General features: G+C 42.9%; 2 protein-coding genes across 9 annotated transcripts in view; one reads left to right on the top strand and one right to left on the bottom strand.

Annotated features, from left to right (window-relative positions):
- LOC147207255 (C-myc promoter-binding protein-like) overlaps positions 1-3,022 on the top strand; it is a 42,627-nt gene extending 39,605 nt beyond the window's left edge. For 4 of the 5 annotated variants that reach the window (XM_086106332.1, XM_086106331.1, XM_086106330.1 and 1 more), the window contains one exon: positions 29-3,022. In XM_086106332.1, coding sequence (XP_085962458.1) covers positions 29-165 — 137 coding nt within the window. In that variant the 3' untranslated portion in view covers positions 166-3,022. The remainder of the gene's footprint in view (positions 1-28) is intronic. The other variant, XR_015100388.1, reaches the window with a different exon arrangement.
- A 53-nt stretch (positions 3,023-3,075) lies between these two features.
- Positions 3,076-21,248, bottom strand: LOC147207254 (sodium/potassium/calcium exchanger 1-like). Of its 4 annotated transcripts, XM_086106334.1 has the most exons (12): positions 21,152-21,248; positions 19,723-20,797; positions 15,801-15,962; positions 14,225-14,333; positions 11,697-11,762; positions 11,535-11,585; positions 10,803-10,862; positions 9,854-9,984; positions 7,123-7,338; positions 6,132-6,221; positions 5,886-6,052; positions 3,076-4,034 (listed from the first exon to the last, which is right to left on the bottom strand). In XM_086106334.1, exons 2-12 carry the CDS (start codon positions 20,680-20,682, stop codon positions 3,785-3,787), a joined length of 2,262 nt encoding a protein of 753 aa, XP_085962460.1. In that variant the 5' UTR covers positions 20,683-20,797; positions 21,152-21,248; the 3' UTR covers positions 3,076-3,784. The 4 variants fall into 4 exon arrangements, with proteins under 4 accessions (XP_085962460.1, XP_085962459.1, XP_085962461.1 ...); XM_086106333.1 differs by having other exon boundaries at positions 11,535-11,762; XM_086106335.1 differs by lacking the exon at positions 11,697-11,762.
- Positions 21,249-22,194: the final 946 nt, after the last annotated feature.

Here is a 22,194-nt window from a genome sequence, read left to right as displayed (position 1 = left end):
CCTTCACGCTGGTTCACTCTTGACACAGATGCCTTCGATCGCGAGTACAAGCTGGCATACGACCGCCTGTCGCCGAGCCTGGTGAAGCTGACGCGCAACTGCGACCGCCCTCCGAGCGCCGGCGTCATGGAGTGTCGCAGGACTTTCGGGGAGCCTTACCTCTAAATTGCCTGAAGACGAGCTCAGGAAAAGCAGCCGAGCTGTTTGTGAGGCGGGAATGTTCATCAATCGTTTGAACTGACGTCTCCTTCTAGAAAGACTGTTACTACGCACCAGAAGAGTATTTTTCAAAGCAATATTTTTCATGGAAACTTGGCATGCGAAATTACTCGCGAGGATATTTTCATGTGAATTCTATTTATACAAAGTAAGCTAGCTGTATGTATTCTAGCGCCATCTGTTGACTGTCCTGTGGTTGTAGGTGTGTTACAGTTCGGGTCCATCATGCTCCCCGAGTCTGACATATTGAACAGAGTTTGACTTGAAGAGAACTGACTTCATTCAGCAACAATTGTAAACTGACCACCCCCAGGTAACAATGTAAATCTTACTACGTGGGGAAGTGCAGTTTGCTATCTGATGTTTACTTTTTGTTTTACAACTGTGGTAGGAATTGTCAAATCTTCACGACGACCTTGTTGGGCAAGCAACTCGATTCAACATCTGTGTGGATGTTCGAATGAGGGAGACAAGGAAATGGTTTCATAATCCTCCATCACTAGTTTTCACCCTTATCAAATCTCATATCATAATCACGATGATAGAAAATGGGTGGATGTTAACATTAGGAGATGATCTTGAAATGGTACCAATAGGGCTTTTATTATCTTACCGTATTTATCAATTGCTGTTTTAACTTGTTTTTACAAATCATCTGAGCTTGCTGCATCATTCTCTTAATTTCAACAATGATACTGTTCCTCTTATTTTCTTATAGAATGGCTGTTAGAAATGCTGACATATTATCTACATTCTATTTGTCGAGCAGCAAACATGAAAAAGGCAACACGCACAGAGGCAAGACGTCATCGTCCATCCATGCTTCCAGTTTCTAATCCGCTTGATCCTCACTAGGGTCGCGGGGGGTGCTGGAGCCTATCCCAGCCGTCTTTGGGCAGTAGGCAAAGTACACCCTGAACTGGTTGCCAGCCAATCGCAGGGCACACATACAGGAACACCCATTCGCGCTCACAATCAAACCTTGCACATTACAGCCACTGTAAGGCTTTTAGGGCGTGATTTACTAGATCACAAATAACAGGTGCTAAATTGTAGAGATGAGGAATTCGGTCAAAGGTGATATGGCATGCCTCCTTCTTGTGATTGGCTCCAAGTCGTCCCTTGCAATCATTCAGAAACTCCAAAATTGTACTCACGACCTCTTATTTTGCCTGCACTAACACATAGCGCAGGCGGCCCGGTGGTCCAGTGGTTAGCGCATCAACCTCACAGTGCAGAGGTCGTGGGTTCGATCCTGGCTCTGGCCTCCCTGCGTGGAGCTTGCATGCTCTCCCTGGGCCTGCGTGGGTTTTCTCCGAAAGGAGAAGACGACGACTCCGGTTTCCTCCCACATTCCAAAAACATGCATGGCAGGCTGATTGAACACTCTAAATTGTCCGTAGGTGTGAGTGTGAGCGCGAATGTTGCTGTTCGTCTGTGTGTGCCCTGCGATTGGCTGGCAACCGGTTCAGGGTGTCCTCCGCCTAGTGCCCGAAGATGGCTGGGATAGGCTCCAGCACCCCCAGCGACCCCTGTGAGGATGAAGTGGATTGGAAATGGATGCATGGCTAACACATAGCGGTGCCATTTGCCCAGTTTTTACAGGTGCAAACCGGGAGTATGTCATTAAAGGATCGACAAACACTGTATCCCTACTTGACGCTGCTGCCATATTGGCTGTGGCATAATGGATCTATCAGTAAAGATGTCTTTGGCTGCTCGGAGATGTACTACACTCAAATCTTCGAGGATTGAGATTGACTTTTGATTGTATTTGTCCCCTATAATAATGTTTTGCAAATAGGCTGATTTTGTAGCTAAAATGAGAAAATCCCTTGTTGGTATAAAACCCACCTCTGCTATTGAACTCAATGGCCCTGCGGTAACTAATTTGTTGTTAGTTGCTGACCTGCACTTTTCCAATGCTATGTGGCTTTCCCAAAGGTAAAGGAATGACAAAGCAAACAGACTTCAATATTTAAAATCATAGGCAAAGTATAAGATATAGTGGAAGCTGTAGACTGAAAAATACATAAGGGACGTATGTTGGTTTGGTGCTGACGTATGTCATAAATATCATTGGATTAAAAATGACATGTTATCGAGCCCTATCTATATTTATATATATATTTGGGTGAGAATGGGTGAATGAGAGGTATCAACTTTGTCAAAAACGCTTCATGCTGACGCATTGGGGTCTGTACTGTATATACAGTTTGTAGAAGACAAAGACCCACATGCATATCCATCTGAAATCTATTTAAAAAAAAAAAGCAGGGGGGAAATGATTGAATAAATCCTGCTTCACTGAGCCACCACTGGTCCTAAAGAGAACCTGGTGACTCAAGTCAGTTAAAAGTCTATCAATACGAATCATAAGTAGCAGTAAAGTCCCGCGTAATAGAAGTAACGTCTCATTTAGCACGCATGTTTTGTTTTTGGTGGGGAGTGTCATGGTGGTTGAAGGAAGACCTTCTCAGGTCAAATGAAGGACAGCCACTTTCGTCTCATGGAAGAACTAATTATTTCAAGGTCAGGACGCTGCTGCACTTTGGCCCATAGAAAAGTTGGCTGATATAACTTGAAATGGCTCAATAACTGATGGGAACAGCTAGGGAAAGCTGCCGTTCATCTCTACAGGAAAATGTGGAAATGAATGACTGCACAATCACCATTTTAATGCTTTGTTTTAAAAAAATGAGAAACTTTTTATAAGAGTTATTCACACGCACGCGGTGATGGTTCTGCCAAGGACCAGATATTTCGGGCGCTTTGAGTGTAAATAAAGTCATATGGTCTCCTGTTTCTTCTTTTTTTTGTGTGTGTGTGGGGCCCAGCCAATAAGCAAACAGGTAATTTGACTGTTAAAAAAATAATTTATTTCAGAGTGTTTTGAAATGGGGAAAAAAATGCTTGGTAAGTTTGCATCCATTTCATTTCAACAAGTGAGTTTAACAAGACATGACACAAACCAGCCTCCGTTTTCTACAAAACGGAGTTTTATATTATAGAACCATTAGCTGTATTGTGCTGTAGTTGGCCTTTGTAAATAGTCCCTCACAAATGTGCATGTTCAACATTTGTACAGTCAATGCATCATGACATGGCTGCATGCCGCGTCTTATATTTTGAGTACAATGGTACCTTGAATACAAGTGGCAAAAAATAAAACATTTCAAATCAACTGTCCCCTTTGAAATGAATGCAAATGCCATTAATTCGTTCTTGTTCCCCAATATTTTTTTTAAATAAGCACTCAACAGTATTATACAGTTGAAAAAACTAATAAGAGATTGTAAAGAATTAACCAGTTTTTGCAACTTTTTTTGCTTGGGGCCGACCTTGTCATAGTAACCAATGTGAACTAATGGTAGTTGTAAAGTTCACTTGCGCCATCTAGTGCCTGAGTGCCTCAGCTTGTGACTTTCGATCTTGTACGTCAAGGTACCACTGCTCATTTGTTTCATTTTGTGTCACCTATCTACCCAATTTCAAACGAGTACTGCAGTAGCCTAATATTAAAAAGGACGTGATGATATTTTTGCACATGATGCTGGCTCACACGTTATATAGAGATGGGGCAGACGAGGACGCGGTCCTCCAGCAGAACACTGAGGACGAGGAACACAAAGTAGAGCACGAACATCGTGAGGCCGAGCGTCCGGCTCATCTTCCACTGACACGTGGCGATGGAGATGATGACGAAGAGGAGCATGAGGAAGAGCAGCACGATGGCACAGAACAGGCCGTTGGAGCTGACGGTCACTGGCTGGCCGCCGTGCAACAGCGAGTACAACAGCCATGGGACGGGCAAACTACAAGTGCAAAAGAGAGGAGTCATTCCACAACTGGATTACTTTTTTTTCCTGTCCCCCTGGTGAAATTATTAAAACCTTTTTTTTTCCCATATTTGTTGTACCGTATTGGCCCGAATATAAGACGGCCCTGATTATAAGACAACCCCCTCTTTTTCAATACTCAAGTTTGAAAAAAGACTTTTTCAACACCAAATTAATTTTGAGACAGAAAATAATTACAGTACATCAACAAATGATTATAACAATATATTTGAGAGGAAAAGCATGTTATTTTTCCTCATTCAAATCTCAATATCTGAACATTTAAATATGTAAACTAAAGTGCAATCACATTCATAAATGAATGGCTTCTGGTTTTTGAAATGTAAATTACATCATAACTTCTCCTCAGCTGCCGGTTAACCTGGCCGATCTTCGACCCACTTTTCTCCACATTTCTATTATTTTCTTCTCTTTTATTTCTTGCCGCTATTTTTTATTTTTCTTCTTCGTGCTACCGCTATTTTTATTTTTATTCTTCGTGACGGGTTCACTTTGGCCTGTGGAGTCAAGTTCAGCATTCGCTTCAATGATATCTGGCGCCATCTAGCGTCGTGAATGGGTATCAAGTCAAGACCCCGATTATAAGACAACCCCCATTTTTTCAGTCTTATTTCAATGCAAAAAACACAGTCTTATATCTGGGCCAATACGGTATTTATGCTCTTAGGTTTTATCTATCAACATACATGCAACCCTGTTCCCAAAACCTTTTTAGCCATCTTAAAAGAAGATGGGGGCGGGGGGGGGGGGGGGGGGGGAGATACCATGAATACGGTACATGAAAGTCGTCGTCCTATTTTTTTCCTTCCATGTTTCCAACCATAATTAAGTGTGTCACTGAAAGCATTTCAACCCTGCTAACTCACATCAGAAAAACATTTTTTTAAATACATAGCCACTCCATAAATATTGAAACATGAACACAATTCTCATCTTTGTGGCTTTAAAACCACCACAATGGCTTTGAAATGAAACAACGATGCTCTCCAAGTATAGACCTTCAACTTTAATTTTTAAGTTATTTACATCTAAATCAAGCAAACAGTATCGGAAGTACTGTACAACAGTTTGTATGTGTGTCTCACACCTTTTAAGACCAAAGGGGCAAATTAACAATCACAAATCAAATTTCAGTTTTTTTAACACCTGGGGCCCCATTTTGGTGGACTGATGCTTGTGCCCTCAGCATAAAAATAGCCGTAACTTTATTTTAGAGCCGGCGCATGCACGTTTGGTCGACCATGTTGGGGACCGTGTTGCGCTGCTCTGGCGCATGGAGTTGCTTCAACCCCGACTCATTCGACAATTTGGGAACAAAGTAGTCTATGTTCGGCGTAAAAACAGGCACATTTCCATTTTAGTGCGTTTGTGAATTTGGAAGACGCGCTACACCTCACTGGGCATTACTTTTGAGGGAGTCCAGCCATGAGACCATTACGACTAGCATTTCTACTCTACCTGACGCTTTTTCGTTGCTCTTTAAGAGTTCCGATTTTTAAGACAAGCTGTGATGCGCATTCGATATACAATGTTGGATTCTCTTTGTGTCCGTTTTGCAGTCAACTTCACATTCCAAAAACATGAACAGCACATGTAAGTTAATTTGTGATTATGTGCATATATCGATACCGTATGTTCCCTGTGATGGACAAGTGATTAGACCAGAGTTACAGCAGCTGAAATAGACTGCGGCTCCACGCCTGACCCTGACCAGTTGAAACGGCAGAAAATGAAATCTGGCTCACTGCCTTGTTGGGTGCGAGCGGATAAAAACAACATACCCGAGTCGGAGGCAAGTAGACTTACCCCACAGTGATGTCAAAGATGTTACTGCCAACTGAGCTGGACACAGCCATGTCTCCCAGACCTTTGCGGGCCACAATAACGCTTGTGATGAGGTCAGGAATGGACGTACCGGCCGCCAGGATGGTGAGGCCCATGATTTCCTCGGAGATACCTATCGTCTCACCCACCTGGGCCCAGGAAAAGGTTCGACTTGATTTGAGGACGTACTTGGCACTCTAAACTGAGCACACATGAAGATGAACTGACCTGATGAGCCCACCATACCATCAGGTAAGAGAAAACGGCAATCCACAGGATTGTGCCAATAAATGTAAAGGCAAAGTATTTCTTGGATGTCTGGGAAAGACAAAGGTGAATGTTTGACAGAAAAGCATTGCTTGTTGGGAGATGTGCCCTTTCAAAACGGACTTTTTAATGGCTCCTTTGGTCTATGGGGTGTCTACCTCACTATCAAGAGTGAAATATTTTTGTTGTACAGTTAACCATTCCAGTCTCACTTGGCAAAATGGGGTGCGACCATTAGTAGGCGGGACACTTAATATCGCTCGAAACTAAACAAATAACTGAATGTCATCCTCTGTGATCCTGCTTTTTAGAGCTACAGAAACGTACGGCTGGAGGTTCATTTCAAAATGTACATCTTTGGGCATGATTACGCTGGATGACAATGTTTTTTTTTGGTGTTGTTTTTTAAATCAGAGATGCAAGTAAACGTTTCTAGATTTTGTGCTGATTCCAAATCCGGTCTGGTTTTTTTCCCCAAGCTCATCTGATTTTCGTAATAACAATAAAGAATAAGAATAAGAATGGCATATGCAATTTCTCAATAACGGTATTTATAAATTAAGGCGTTAGGTTCAGCAACAGGTGGAATTATTTTCTGAAACGTCATAGCTATCAATCACAACCAATTACAGCATGGTAAAATCCCTGCTGTGCAAGCATTTTTATGTAACTTAAAAACAAGAAACGAAAACATCTCAGAGATCTGTGCTAGCCAAAAAAAATTATAATAATAATAAAATAGACGTATCCGACTCGAATTTTCTGCTGACATGATTTCAGTCTTTACGTTGTTGAACTGTTTTGTAGTGTGTCGTGAGATTTGTGTTGAGAAACACGAGTGCAGTTATTTAAGTAGATATAAGACTACAAATTTTCTGCAGCACACCCGAATCGCTCACATCGCAGTAGTCAAGAATCACAGGTGTCATGCGCGAAGGGTGAATATACACACCGGGTTGCGGACGTCAGGCAGCGTGAGCCACAGCGGGAACACGATGGGCAGCAGGAGGAGGTAAGTGGCCTGCTTGCGTCTGCTTTCTGGCCAATCTAAAGACAAGGGCTCCTTCTCCTCCTCTTCCTCCTCGGCTCCATCATCATCCTCAGTTTCACTCGATTCGCTGCTATCTGCGTCACTGCTCTCATCGCCACTTCCGCCGCTTGAGCTGTCCTGCAGGCAAAAGACATTTCTGACCGTCCGTGAATCACGCAAAAGGCATTCACAGAGGGTTGCTGATGAGTGGATTTCCACGTGGTGATGGACAACATTTTCCAATACAATCTTAATCCATACATCTATTTTTTTAGACCGCTTATCGTCACGAGGGATACAGGAGAGCTGGAGCCTATAGCGGTTGGCTTTGGGGGGAGAACGGCGGTCACTTGGCATGGACCGGTTGCCGGCCAAACGCAAGGCACATCGACAAACAAGTATTTAGACTCACATTCACACATCGGGATTGTTTAGAGCAGGGAGAGGCAACCAGTAGCCACCCCCGACCACACTCTGACTGGCCCCTAGATTCATTTTCCAGCCAAAAGAAGTTTAGTTATTTAATAGGAGGAGAGGGGGGGTCCACCACCCTGGTAAGAACAAGCACTTCAGATCATGGATGAATGGATTATAAAAATGTTTCCTCTACTAAAATGGACCCATGAATAACTGTGACTTGACACCCATCAATTTTGTCATTCACATTATTTTATCAATGTTTATTTACATTTTTTTGTTTGTGTTTTTCCTTTGTTTTGGCTTTTGGGGGGGGGCAACCTCAGTAAATTGGAGGTTTATCAGGATTTTTTTTTTCTTTATGCACGAGTGGCACACCGGTCGACTGGTTGGCATTTCCACATCACAATACAGAGGTGCGAGGTTCGATTCCGGCTCTGGCCTCCATGTGTGGAGTTTGCATGTTCTCCCCATACCTGCGTGGATTTTCTCCGGGTACTCCGGTTTCCTCCCACATTCCAAAAACATGCATGGCAGGTCAATTGAACACTCTAAATTTTCTACTGGTTTGATTTTGAGCGCAAATGGTTGTTCATCTATGCCTTGCCATTGGGTTCAGGGTATCCCCTGACTACTGCCTGAAGTCAACTGGGATAGGCTCCAGCATGCCCGCGACCCTTGAGAGGATATTTTTTTCACTATGCATTTCACTGGGCATCATTATAAGCAGATTTTGGCTCTTTGCGGCATAGCCCGGTCCCCATAAAAGCGGCTTTTCCACTGTATAGATGGCAGACATGGCTGAGTTGCGTCTTGTATCCTGCAACGTGAGCTGGTCTAATTACACTGCTCAACAACAATTTTTAATCTGAGATGCATTTATGTGTCCCGAAATGTACTTTTGTTGCAAATTTTAAAATGCATTTTTTTCTAGCACATTAGGTCTTTGAAAAATCTATTTTTTTTTTTTTTTTTTTTAGTTTGACCAATTAAAATTTGCACTATGGATTTTAAATTATAGCTATGTACAACTGTTATAGTATTGTATTCTACCACTGGTAACTTTAGCTCTGCTTGATACTTTGCACATTGTCTCACAGTTGTCACTGGGTGGTACCACTGCACTACGGTTCACTTATATTACAAAATGTCCTTCCATACTTAATTTTTCCATACTTATTTGTCATGTCCTTGTTTATGATGATACTAATGCAGCGTGTTATACCGGAGACAAATTCCTTGTGTGTTCTACATACTTGGCCAATAAAGACGAATCTGATTGTGATGTTTCAGGAAAAAAAATCCACTTGATGCTTGACGTAACCCTTAAGTGATAGATATTACTGTACTGAATATAGTATGATACAACATATATTATTGTTGTCATATTACTAGAAACATTATGAAAACCTAACGTGCTCATTTAAAAAACAAACAAACAAAAATGAGGGAAGATATGGAATCCGCACAAAAATTTGATTGAAAGAGTTCACTTGCATCTCTAATGAGAAAATGTCAAATTTTCAGGTGGATTTGGAACGACACGCATGGCAAACATAGAATCTCAATAATTAAAAATTTTGAGTGAGTTTATTTTTGTGAAAGAAAAAAAAAGCCTGTTCAGCGATCCGTCGCTTCAAACGGTGAAGCAGATGCGCTAAATCGATTGTGCTGCCAAATTCAGATTATGCAACATGCGTTAAATCCCCTTCATAAATCCAAGCAAAGTCGATTGGGATCGGCTCCAGCTCACCCTAATGAGGACATAAGCACAATGTACATCGCGCACCAATATTTCTATTTATTTAATTGTTCATATGACCGACTCAGTAAACTTTTACATCCTTTGCTAAGATCTGGACCATTTTTATTCTTTTTAACAGTGTACAAATTGTAGTTTGGGTTCCTCCTCCTTTTTCTGTTGTCTCTTGGACGTCTGGTCTTTTATTTCTTATTTTTGAATACAATTTTGATGTTCTCAAAGTTAAAATTTGAAGCCTTTGTGTCTTTTGCATCATTTGCCAAAGAAACAGTCAGTTATCTTCCTGTGCAGTTAGTGTACTTTTAAGCCTGCGGAAAATGCCTTTTAAGATTGACCTCAAAATCAGCAACAACATGACTACTAATGTAAAAACGATCTGGATTGCAAATGCACACATGGCTCAACCTGAAGCCAATGTTCTTATTTGGTGAGCAACCATCAGGTAAATGTGACAAATGACGGTGAGCTGCATACCTTTGAGCCACCCTGCTCACCAGTCACGTTCTTTGTCTCGTGCTCGGCTCGGGGCTTGGAGGTGGACGGCTCCTCTGCCGCTGTAGCAGGCGCAGACCGCTCACAGTTTGGCTTGTGATCGTTATCTGGACCTGGAAATCAAAGAAAAAAGTCAGACATATTTTCTTTGCGGAATAAAATTGTCACGGATCTTTTGAACGTTTGATCACATTTTAATTGGATGTATTTGTCTTAAATTACAAAAAAAAAAAAGGCCCACCTAAATATTCCGGTTAACAAGGAGGCATTTCGAGTCACATAGCACACAGACAACCGTCATCATGTCAGTCCTCTCGCCGACTGATTTGGCCTCCTTGAGGCCCCTTCAAGCTCCCAGTGCAAGCACTTTTCTCTGCCTCTCGGCCTCTGAAGCACCTCATTAGTCCAAATGTGATGTATGGACACACAGATGTCTGATTGCCGAGATCCACCTACTTTGAGCCTCCACCATCAGTAATGTTTGGTAAATGACCAAAGAGAGGGGAACGGAGGGAGAGGGGGGGCACGCTTTAGCATACAAAATTGGAGAGTACAGACCTCGAACAACATCGACCCCGAAACAAAGGTGATCAGAAATTCCGGATTCAGTTTCTATTGAAATATTTGCCCAAATCCTGCAAAAACACAACCCCCCAAAAAACATAACATGGCTTCTCAAAGGCGGTAACCAAATTAAAAAAAGAGCACACACATTACACATAAGGAAACATGCTGTGTTCGTACTGCATCGTGTGCAACCCGGCGTGGGGCAGTTATTTTGTATATTAGCCCCATTGTTACATCAGAGTGGGCTGAAAGTGCAAAATGGCTTGCTTACAATCACATTTGGACAAAAGAGATGGGTGAGCAGGCCCGCCCGAGACACAACTCTGTGTACAGTACAAGCAACAGTGTTCACATTCTGACTCACCTTCCAAGTGATGTGACTTGCCTGTGTCAGGGACATTCAGAGGCTTTACTTGGTTATTTGCTGCAGTCAAGAGAATCATTGCATCAAGTTCGGAATCGCTTCATTGCCAACATACCTCAAGGCGCAAGGAAATGGAACAGACAACCGCCGTCCGAGACACACAGAAAAACTAGGACCAACAGGGGGACGATACAGAACGGGCGTCTGCCGGTTGACCTTTTGCGGCACACAGCTTTCACAAATGAAAAGAAAATCATATGGAAGCGAGACGGGGTTAACCCCAGACCGAGCTCCTATAAGGGGAGTACAGTATGGCTTGGGGAAAAAAAAGAAAAGTCAACAGTCTCATGCATCAAAAGTTAATGCATGAGACACAGACTAGCACATGTGGAAGTTTGGGAGCGTCCGGCGGGGAACATGACGGCCCAGATGCACCGACCAGGTCCGCCACATCTCATTGCTTTGTTACGTCCAAAATCATCACAGACATACAAGAGTGCGATGGGCACTTTGCACAGTCCAAGTATATCAACCCTGTACGATAGATTTTGGGCAGCCACAAAAGATCACTTGCAAACAATCACGGCCAGTCAAGCAGTTACGACACTTCGTCCAAACAAAATGCCACAATCCAATGTTGGCATACAGCTATAAACACTTATAAAACAAACAAAGACATATTTCGGAAACAACACAGGAAAAAAAACAACAACCACGCAAGACACAGGTTACCTTTCTTCTGCATAAAGCCCTCTGCTCTGACATCACCGTTAAAGGACGTCTCTGAGGGACATACACAACAAAAGGCGACTCTCCAGTAACACACGACTGCGCAAGTGTACAAAAACGTCAAACCTCCATTCATTTCCTCCCCTATGGCGAGAGGACAATTACCTCGTGTCATGATTCGGTTTATGGAACAACAGGTGGCACTGTAGGGCTCCCCCGGCAGCTGCACACCTGTTGGTCATAGGTAATTAGGGCCTTAAAAGGACACCCAGCCCGAACACTCAGTCGGGTCATTGTTGCTCTTGCTACTGTCATGGTTGTTTGTTTGCTGTTCCTTTGCTGCTGTCATGTTTGTTCTAGTAGTGATTTGGTTATTGATAGTTTTTGTTTAAGTCATGGTTTTTGTTTGTTACGGATTTAGTTTTCTGTGTTTTATCAATACACTTCTTCAAATACACCCTGCTCCTCCCTCCTGCCTGCTTTTTGGGGCCCACCACCACCACGCTACGTGACACCTCGCTTGAACATTCCTTTCACACGTGACACGATTGCGCACGAATGGCTCACTTCAAGATGAACTCACAACAGGAAAGTATGGTACTGCGAATGTGACAAGTGTTACTAGTCTTCCCTTATTATTTCAGTGAACAAAAATCAATGAAATAACTCAAACGTAAATTGAAAAAAAATTTTTTCGTTCCATCCATCATCCATGAACTAAACCATTTTACCCTCACAAGGGTCGCGGGGCGTGCTGGAGCCAATCCCAGCTGTCTTCGGGCAGTAGGCGGGGTACACCCTGAGACAACAAGCATCCGTGCTCACACTCACACTGAGGAATTTAGATTGGTGTCAAATATACGGCCCGCGGGCCGGTACCGGCCCCCAAGGATGCTCAATCAGGCCCGCAGGATCATTTAAAAGTGACAAAATGCATAGACTACTTGGAATGAATATTTTTAATAAGGTGCAATTCATGGAGTATCCGCTAGGGGACACACTGTTTTGATCAGAGCAGAAGACAATATTGTTTTGATCAAGGAAGAAGACAACAGCAGTCTCAGTCTGTCACCGAGACAGACCCAACACAGCAGACGCTATCAAGGACATGTGAATACTTTATTCTTTACACATTTAATAACACTCTCCTTAGTTTCTAAGGTGTAGGCAGGAATTACATTTAGATTTTATATGCACATGTGTAAATGGTTTAAAAATTCCTTTCTTTATAAATCTAGTTTAATCTTAAAATGCATGACTATATTTTTCAATACCAATTACTTGTTAAGGTTTTGTGTCTTTGTACAATTAATGGGATCAGTTGCAATGCATATATGTGAATGATAAAAGTAAATTTCACATTTGTCTACGGAGATCTATGGTGCTTTATCAAATGTTTTGTAAAAGATATGTTCATTAAATTTCAACATTTTCCAAATCTTCTTGTGCTTCTTTAGACCAAAACAAAGGAAAGACATATGATTTTGGTTATTTATAATAGAGTATGGTATAATTTTAATGATCCGGCCCACTTGACATCTACCGAGACCGTATGTGGCCCATTTTGTGAAATGAGTTTGACACCCCTGATTTCGAGTGTTCCATTAACCTGCCACACATGTTTTTGGAGTGTGAGAGGAAACCAGAGTACCCAGAGAAAACCCACGCAGGGCCGGGGAGAACATGCTAACTCCGCACAGGAAGGCTGGAGCCCGGATCAAACCCACGACCTCTCCACAAGTTGACGCGCTAACCACTCGACCATGGTGCTGCCAAAAATTTGTCGCTGTTAACATAAAATAAAATATGAAAACTGTAACTACATTTTATATTTCCAAAACTAACTAAAACGATAATTAGAGAGAAAATGTCATTTATTAAAATTGTAAAATCCTTCAGTACTTGTTTAACTTTGCAATCAAGAGAAATGTCACAAATCAGCCCATTTTTGTGTGTGTGTGGGGGTGGGGGGAGGGTGGAAATGAAAGTAATTTTTTGTCTTATGTTAAAATATGTTAATGTAAAAAAAAAAAGTGTCCAATTTTTGCCAATTCTCATAGTGCACAGAGGTTAATGTCAACATGTACATGTAACCACGTATTTGGAAGATGAAACTGACAAAACCAAATAGCATGGTGTGATCTAAAAGATGCAGATGCTGCAAGTTGCCATGGGTGATCGCTGTACTATTTCATTCGAGATAAAGAGCTTGGTGTGCTCGCATGCTGGCTTTTATCCAGCTCGTATGAGCGTGTATTGGAAAGCTGATTAGTGATCAGCTGTGACCGAGTGTTGCAAGAGTTAAGAACCGGCCCCGCAATTTGGACGACGGGCCTCATCAAGACACACTAGAAGGACAAAGTCGCCCATGTGGGTTGGACTGGAGTCACACATCACCCTTGACTGCGGTAATTAAATTACTCGCTATTGGCTTCAACTCTTCTTCTACAACTCTCCAGTTGGATAGACGAAGAGAACCACTTCTTAAACTATTATTATGAACTGATTTATCGCATCCATTGATTGTTCAGTGTTCTGTAAATATTCCTCTATCAATATCGAGAAAGAACCATTGCTTTATCCTATCCTGCTGTACATTCAGTTTCACCCATGCATTGCCGTTGCTAAATTCGCATTAAGGCTGAGATGGAAGTTGTGACTGCGACTTGCCCCCGCGGCCTTCGCTCTGTTACCTTCCCCCAGAGGGTCCAGTGTGTGGATCATCATCTGGAAGATGGTGCTCCTCAGCGAGGTGTTGTGGAGGGAGGCTGAGCTCCCGCCTCGCTGCAGGGCGGGACGCACCTGCATACAACGAACACAAAAGCGATGACACGCAAACGCGGCGTGTGCTGTTGATGTTCTGACTTGCGACACGTGCTGCTTATCTTAAAGAATGGGACCTGCTATCCCAAAGCAGGAGGTGACCAGGCTTGTAACCAGCGTGGGGAAGAGGCGCTTGTGGCAGTCTATGGTTCTTCCACACGGACAACCCGGATTGTTTTCAAATAAATTACAAAACTGACGACTATATTTACTCCAATTAGTTTCCCAACCTTGCATCAGGTGGACCACATAACCTGGATGACTGGAAAATGCTCACAAAAAAATGAAATACAACTTACAGTATATCATCATTTTAACCGATGTTAAAACAGCATTTTGAATGAAGATAGCACTTGGATCTGAATTGATCTTTATGGCAGGTTTACAGTTTAAAATGTATTTTGTAGCTTCTGGACAGTTTTTCCGTTTTCCCTGCAGCTTATCCTGTTCAAGGTCGCTGGAGCCTGTCCCAGCTGACTTCTGGCGAAAGGCACACAGCAGGCCTTTCGCACCAGTGGCGGATGCTGGTCTGTCAAGGAGGGGAAGCTCAATTTCGGGCTACATCATAAAATGTGTCCGTTTATTTATATGTGAATTCTACTCTCCGTTCCTTTTCAGGAAAATGATCTGTGACCCTGTCATACCAACAAGGCGTCTTTTCCAGGGTCTTAACTGGGGTGATATAAGTCAGTCTGCGAACACAAGCAACTACAATAAAACACACCAGAAATGAAATATTAATCTGTCGCTAGTCGTTTTTAACAAAGAGAGTGTCACTAAAATGATTAAAAGTCTCCAGTTCAATTCAGAACAGAATGAGAATTGAAAAATGCTCCCACGGACGCCTACACCAAAAGATCGGTGATTGGCTCATTTCACTGTCAATCAAAAAGAGATTCAGCCTCAGACAGATCATCCAATCATCATGCAGAAAAGGTCTGCATCCGGGCCAGCCCATAAACGACCACTGTTCATAGACTCCCAGCGACGCTGAGCGCCCGGTGGGTGGGACAAAACCAGCATTTATCCAATGACTCGTCTCGTTTCAATGCATTGGGACAACCTACACTGAACTCTCGAGACGCCCAGCGTCCACGCGGTCGACGCTCAGCGTCCACACGGTTTAAAGCTCTTAAAGGGAATGAATGAGAAAAGAGTCGCGTCGTAACCAGTAGTAAGAAGCTGTGATTCGGAACAGAAGTTGAGCGCCTTGTAGCGCATATTTAGTCAATGACATGTACACACATATATTTGATCACTTATCTTTTGACATTTTAGGGGAAGCTGAGCTTCCCTTGCAGTCTTAGAGCAATTGCCTCTGTTTCGCGCTCACATTCACACCGCCCGTGAGTGGGAAAACCGCACCCAGGCTGCCTGCACTGTGTTTCTGGCAAGTCATTGAAGCTGAAATATAGTCCAAGAAAATGACAAACATCTGATTAGTACCCTGAGTTTGGCTTTGTCCTCTTGGAGATTTGACGGTTTGCTCAGTAAAGAGCTCTGAGGTGGCTCCGATTGCGGTCTCGATTTCTCCTCCTCATTCGACACAGCAACAGGAGGAGCAGCAGGTGGAAGGGGAGGTGGAGAAGGCGGCGGGGGTTCGATCTCCTGTGACGTCAAGGACAGAGTGTGTTATTGTCGTTTTTTTCGTGAAAGACGTTTGGACACGTTCGAAAAAGAGCAGGCATACTGTGTGAGGTCTTACCGATACTCATTCATCCATTTTCTAGCATTTAGCCTGTTCGGCATCATAGGAGAGCTGGAGGATAATCCCCCTTGAGATGCTGACTAGACTCTTGACTGGTTGCCGGTCAGTTTCAACAAATCCAGAACTTTTGCCTGTGAGGCGGAAACGCTTGCTCCTACCAGTGGAGTAATTTTATCTTATCTCATCTCATCTTGATTGATATTTCAGAATGTATTATTCTTGTGTGTCAAAGCATTCATCCATCCATCCATCCATTTTCCAAGGCGCTTTATTCTCACAAGGATCGCGGGGAATGCTGGAGTCTATCCCAGCTGTCTTCGGGCAGTAGGTGGGGGACACCCTGAACCGGTTGCCAGCCAATCGCAGGGCACACAGAGACGAACAACCATCCGCGCTCACACCTAGGGACAATTTTGAGTGTTCAATCAGCCTGCCATGCATGTTTTTGGAATGTGGGAGTAAACCGGAGTACCCGGAGAAAACCCACGCAGGCCCGGGGAGAACATACAAACTCCACACAGGGAGGCCAGAGCTGGAATTTAATATATATATATAAATAACTGTATATTTGTTTTCCTGACTGTTGTGGAAAAAGCTTTTAAAGCTCAATTTGCGATATGGAAATGTGAGATGAGGATGTTTAAGTGTGCATCCAAGGAACACCTATGCCAGTAATTACGACCCGCCTGATGCGGGCTCACTCAGACGCTTGAGTAAAGAAGCAAATGCAATCCGTGAATGTGCTTGATGCTAATAGCGAAACGTGCTGGTGGTACTTGAAACCGTTTGGAATATGAAATGCATCCACTTGGCTGTCTTGTTTTGGCAATCTGCAAAACAAGAGCTTTGATCAAAACATAGCAATGAGCCATTACTCATTTACGTCGGCTGGTGCGACCACTACCGGCATTTTCGGAGGCAGCCAGCCGGGCACCTGGACTCCATTCTGCTCTGCATCAAAGGCCTTTACACAAACACAGGCCATCGCCTGCTCATACTGCAAAGCAATGTTCTTCTCACAAAGGATGCGAAAGGTACACAGTTCCAAATGTGTGCACATGAAAGCACACAAAAAAAAAAAGTATGACATGAAGTCTGTTGCGAGACATTTGTTGACGATAGGTGTTGCAACATCAAGATCAACGCTCCTCTTTGGAAATTGATTTGAAAAATCTCTGCCACATTTGGTCCATGTTTTGGTTGTGTTTTCATGTTTTCTCAGTGTCTCTTTTTTCCTATGTCTCACTCATTAGGTTTTTGTGTCCATCTATGATCGTCAAATCGGTCCCTTGTGTCTTTCAATCAGCTCCCTCAGCCAATTGTTTCTCGTCCGGGTGTTCGATGTTGTCCCGTCTGTTTTTGTACTTAGGTCCCGGGTTCCTTTTAGTCCTTGCTGGATCACTGCTTTTGCCGCTATCATCTGTCTCTGAACCCTAGCCAAGTCATGTTCCTTTATGTTGTGAGTTTATTCCCTGATTTTCTTTTCAATTCATACTTTGGATAATCGAATAATCATTTAGAGACCTAAAAATAATTTAAATCCTCAGAATCGCAGGCTCTCGACAGGACATATTCTCAAATGTGTTTAGTTCTCGATGAAGGCCGACTGATGACACTGGTCATGAGCAAATTTTAATCAGAGATGAATTATGTGTCCCTACACCACAGGTGTCAAACTCAAGGCCCGCCCGGAGGCCACGTCATTTTATGTGGCGGGCCACATCAAACATGCCAACTTCTATGATAATTGCTAAAATCTGCACCAAAACTTCAAACGCTTGTATGTAATATATAAGAGAGCAACTGTAAGTTTTCTTGTTACCAAAACCCTCATTTCAGCAACTTAAACTATAGTTGAATAAACCAGTATTCTTGTTTTCTTTATACGCCATAATGGCCCTTTCACAGCTATAATGGCCCTCCAAGGGAAATGGTAACTATAATGTGGCCTGCAACAAAAATGAGTTAGACACCCCTGCGCCAAGACGTATTTATGACGCCGATTTCAAAAGTTTTAAGTTTGATCTATAAAAGTTGAGAAAAGAAGGATTTTACCATGCGTTACAACATCCCCCCCGCCCCCAAAAAAAATTCTAGCTGTGGCTGAACCTAACTCTTAATTCATGAATATTACTAAATATATAACATTTTATTATTGTTTATATACGTTTGCTTTTGTCGGCTTTTAACAATCCTTCTAAAACGTCCAAGGCAAAGACCAGCATATCGCCCGACTGGTGAACACTTTTTCTGGGTGATTCACATTTACGTAAAACCAATGGAACAACCCATGGCCCGAGGGGCGAACGACAAGGACGCTGCACAAACACATTTAATCTACACACATTGACTCATGTGATAGAAGGTCCCTCTTAGCCAATGGGATGCCAGGATGATGCTCGGTAGTGGCCAATGACAGAGCAGCTACAACTACAGGGATGTTGCATTCAGGAAACTCAGAGCTGCAACTAGCAGGCATTAAGTATTTTTACCTTTAGTGTCTTGAAATTTCCTACGTAACAAGAAGCAATATTTTCCTGTTGAGACGTTTTGTAACTTCAAAAATTGCAGACGTTCGTAAGTAGAGGTACCACTGTAATGGAAAAAAACTTACTTGCATCTCATTTGCTTCAATGTTATTTTGGTGTTGAATCAAAGTAAGCCATTTAAAGACATGTTTTCACTTTGGAAAACAATGATGAACATTTTTTCCTTTTTATGACACGTTTTGGACCAAACCAGTAACCGAATCATAAAGAAATCTGTTACTGCATTTTCTGCGCTCTCCGTTCGAGGAAAAAAACAACAACATTCCAGTCTTTGAATAAAAAGGGAGAGAAATTAAAACATGTTTTTTATGTTTGATTTTTTTTGAGTAATCAAAATGAATATACAACAGATTAATCAATCATGAACATATTGTGAGTTGCAGTCTGAGTCAATAAATAATTTTTGAGATTCCTTTTGGGCCCTAACTGCTTCCCTCCACTTGGATCTTGGACCATGCAAAACTTTGACAATTTCCCTTTCTTCATGACAACAAGTCCTACTCTGGGGAAACAAAGTATCTCAGTCCAAATGATCAACTCACTTCATGTTTCAATCAAACAGAGCCTTCCAAGCATGATGTGTTAACAGAAGTATTCGTTTAGATTTCATGTTTTGATCAAGATGCACATATCACAAACCGCATATAAATTGGAAATTATTTTGTGACAGTACATTGTGAATGCTTCACAGTCCTTGCTTAAACCTGCACTAAACAAGCGGTAGACTTTGCCACAGTTATGGTGGCGTCAGGATCTTGTGCTTGTGCTAGCGTGGGTTTTCTCCTCGCACTCTCCTGCCTGCCATGTTCCAAAACCACTAATGTGACGCTCAAAATTCTCCATCGGTGTGAATGGGAATGAGATGTGTCCTGCGATTGACTTCAACCGGTCCACAGGTCGTGTACCTTGCCTGTCATCCAAAATCAGCTCACGCATGACGTGAATAAGAAGTGCTGTTGAAAATTGATTGATCTGACATTACTGACAAAGATTGTCTACTCTTAAGCCCTCAAGTTCCAGGGCACACATCATTTCAGCGGTCATTGACTGCAACACAAGGTATTAACTGAAACAGACACAGAAACAAGGGTTTCCTGTCATTGCGACTGACCTTATCGGGCTCATCAGTGGTCCACACTTGGACGACGCTCACGTGCTTGTTGAGTTGTGTCTTGACCACACGCTCAATCTGACTGTTGAATTTCATAAAGCACACGTAGCTGATGTAGCCCAGCACCAACATGGCGCTCTCCCACCACACCATGGTGTTATCCAGGAAGAAGATGATGAGCATGATGAGGTCCAGGATGTAGAAGAACACGTCCCGGAAGAGCGGCCACCAGGTCAGGTGCAGCACCTCCCGAGAGAAGATGGCACACATGCCGATCACGAAGAGGATGTTGAAGACGGCCGAGCCCACGATTGTGCCGATGCCCACGTTGCTGTGGGAGACAAAACAGCCAATCACGGAGGTGAAGAGCTCTGGGGCCGAGCCGCCGGCGGCCATGAAGGTGGCACCGGCCACATCATCGGAGATGTCCAGCTTGTTTGTGATGACCTCCAGAGCGGGAACGAAAAATTCATCGCAAACTATAGCGAGGGCCACAAACATATAAATCATCCCAACGGCATGCAGAACCACCCAGCCTTGGCGTCGCTGTTCCACCGTGAAGATGTCCTCCGGGTACTCGCCCTTTCTGTGCGGCGGCTGGAGTGGAGTGGGTGCTGTGGTGGTTGGTGGAGGTTTGGGAGGTTGCGGTTCCACATAAATACACTGCTCAATATCTGTCCTGTTGACGATAACCAAAGTGGGTTGCGTACTCTTCGGTGCCTGGACACGCTCCTGTGTTGCATTGGGTGCTGTGAACTCTCGAATGCTGACTTCTACAGCGCCATCATCCAGTCCTTTTTCTTCCAGTATGTCCCGCGTACGGATGGAGACTCTGAGTTTTGACAGCTTGGCTTTCAGGGTCAGCATGTAGAAAAAGCACAAGAGCACACTTAAGGTCAAAAAGAGGACGCGACTGCGTCTAAATCTCCCCGGGCGAGGGGCCACAATTATTGCCCTCATGTCAAAAAAGCAAATGATGTCATATGCAGTCCTTCATGGTTCCTCTTCTGCTATGTGGAGAAAAGACATCCATTTATGAGTCCAAACGTTTCATCTTATGGTGGCCGACTTCCACCTGTGACAGAGCAAAGAGAAGCAAAGAAAAACAGTGAGAACAATACAAACATAAATACCTCCCTCCTAGTGCATAGCTGTAGGTAGGTGAAGCGAAAGATGCAAACAGCCAGCTGTTACTATGACTACACGCATAATTTGGTCCCTGTGAGCACGCACAAAACATTTTTTTAGTTCGGGTCGATTTTGGACATTAGCGCGCGTCAGTAAAGAGCACCGATGGTGGAAATGGTTATTGAGGTGTTAGTCGGCCAAACAACGTCACAATTAAAATAATTTTAAAAAGATTTAAATACGAATGAAAGGTAACCTTAAAAGAAACATTTTACTGAGTGTGTAAAGCGAGCAGACTTACCTTCTGCTCGGCTGCTCTTCCCCGTGAGCGAGCTTCACTTCAAGCTACCTGAGCCACTCAGAGATGCTGAGTATGGTTGGGGGGGGGGGGGGGGGGGTGGCGGCGGGCGCCCCGCTTGTCAAGGCTAGAACAAGGCTCAGCATAATGCCACTAAGAGGATTTGGAGCCAAACACCTCTCTCTCACCTTCCCTTTCACAAATATGGCTGTATCAATTAGCCAACATTCATATCGATGACACTGCAGGAAGCTGATTGACGGCAGACGCAGTCATGCTCATTAATCTGCGCTCTGCATTTAGGGCTGTGTACTGTCATGTTAAGTGTGGCCAAGACTTTAAAAAATTATTATTATATGTCATTTATTTTTGTTCATCAACCAAAACAAACTACCATCTCGCTCGTAATTACCCGTTGGGCGTTCAGCTGATTAAATACCGCGGTGCAGCTGTTTTAAGCATTGTTGTCAATTAGATTGGTCGACTACAAATTTTAACCGATATGCTTTTATGTTCCTGAATGTATTTTTGACACCGATTAAAAAACTATTTACTTTTTTTTTGCCAAGCACATCAGGTTTTTGAGATATTTTCATGTTTTCTTTTTCATATTCGACCCATGAAGCTTGCTCAATACGGATTTTACCATGCGCTGTAATTTGTAGTTATGACGTTAAAAAATCCACCTGTCGCAGAACCTAACCATTAATTCATAAATATTACGATATATATATATATATTTTTTTTTTTTTACATTTTAGACTATTGTTATTGTATTATCACAACCTGATGAGCTAGAAGAAAAACGAGGGCTGATTCAGAAATGGTAGGAAAAAAATCATCTTGAAACGTTTACTTGCATATCTGATTTTAAAAAATGTAAAAATTTGTTGACCAGTCATCAAGTGACCAGGGTAATGCAAAACAGGATTAAATTTTCAAAAATGATGCAGTCATCTGGAGCAGTCAAGTGTCAAGAGTAGTCACTCTATGCTTAACTATACCTGTAGACAAGATGGTTTCAAGAAATAAGAATAAATAATTTA

Source organism: Hippocampus guttulatus, chromosome 3, assembly GCF_054856545.1.
Source record: "Hippocampus guttulatus isolate MCC_2025c chromosome 3, RoL_Hgut_1.0, whole genome shotgun sequence".
Classification (NCBI taxonomy): domain Eukaryota; kingdom Metazoa; phylum Chordata; class Actinopteri; order Syngnathiformes; family Syngnathidae; genus Hippocampus; species Hippocampus guttulatus.
This window is presented reverse-complemented; position numbering and strand designations above follow the sequence as displayed.

Coding starts and splice junctions, on each gene's coding strand:
- LOC147207254 (XM_086106333.1), bottom strand. CDS start 20,682: ATGAGGGCAATAATTGTGGCCCCTCGCCCGGGGAGATTTAGACGCAGT. Junction 6,053..6,131: donor TGGTATGGTGGGCTCATCAG/GTCAGTTCATCT, acceptor TCCTGGGCCCAG/GTGGGTGAGACGATAGGTAT. Junction 4,035..5,885: donor ATCTTTGACATCACTGTGGG/GTAAGTCTACTT, acceptor TTGCACTTGTAG/TTTGCCCGTCCCATGGCTGT.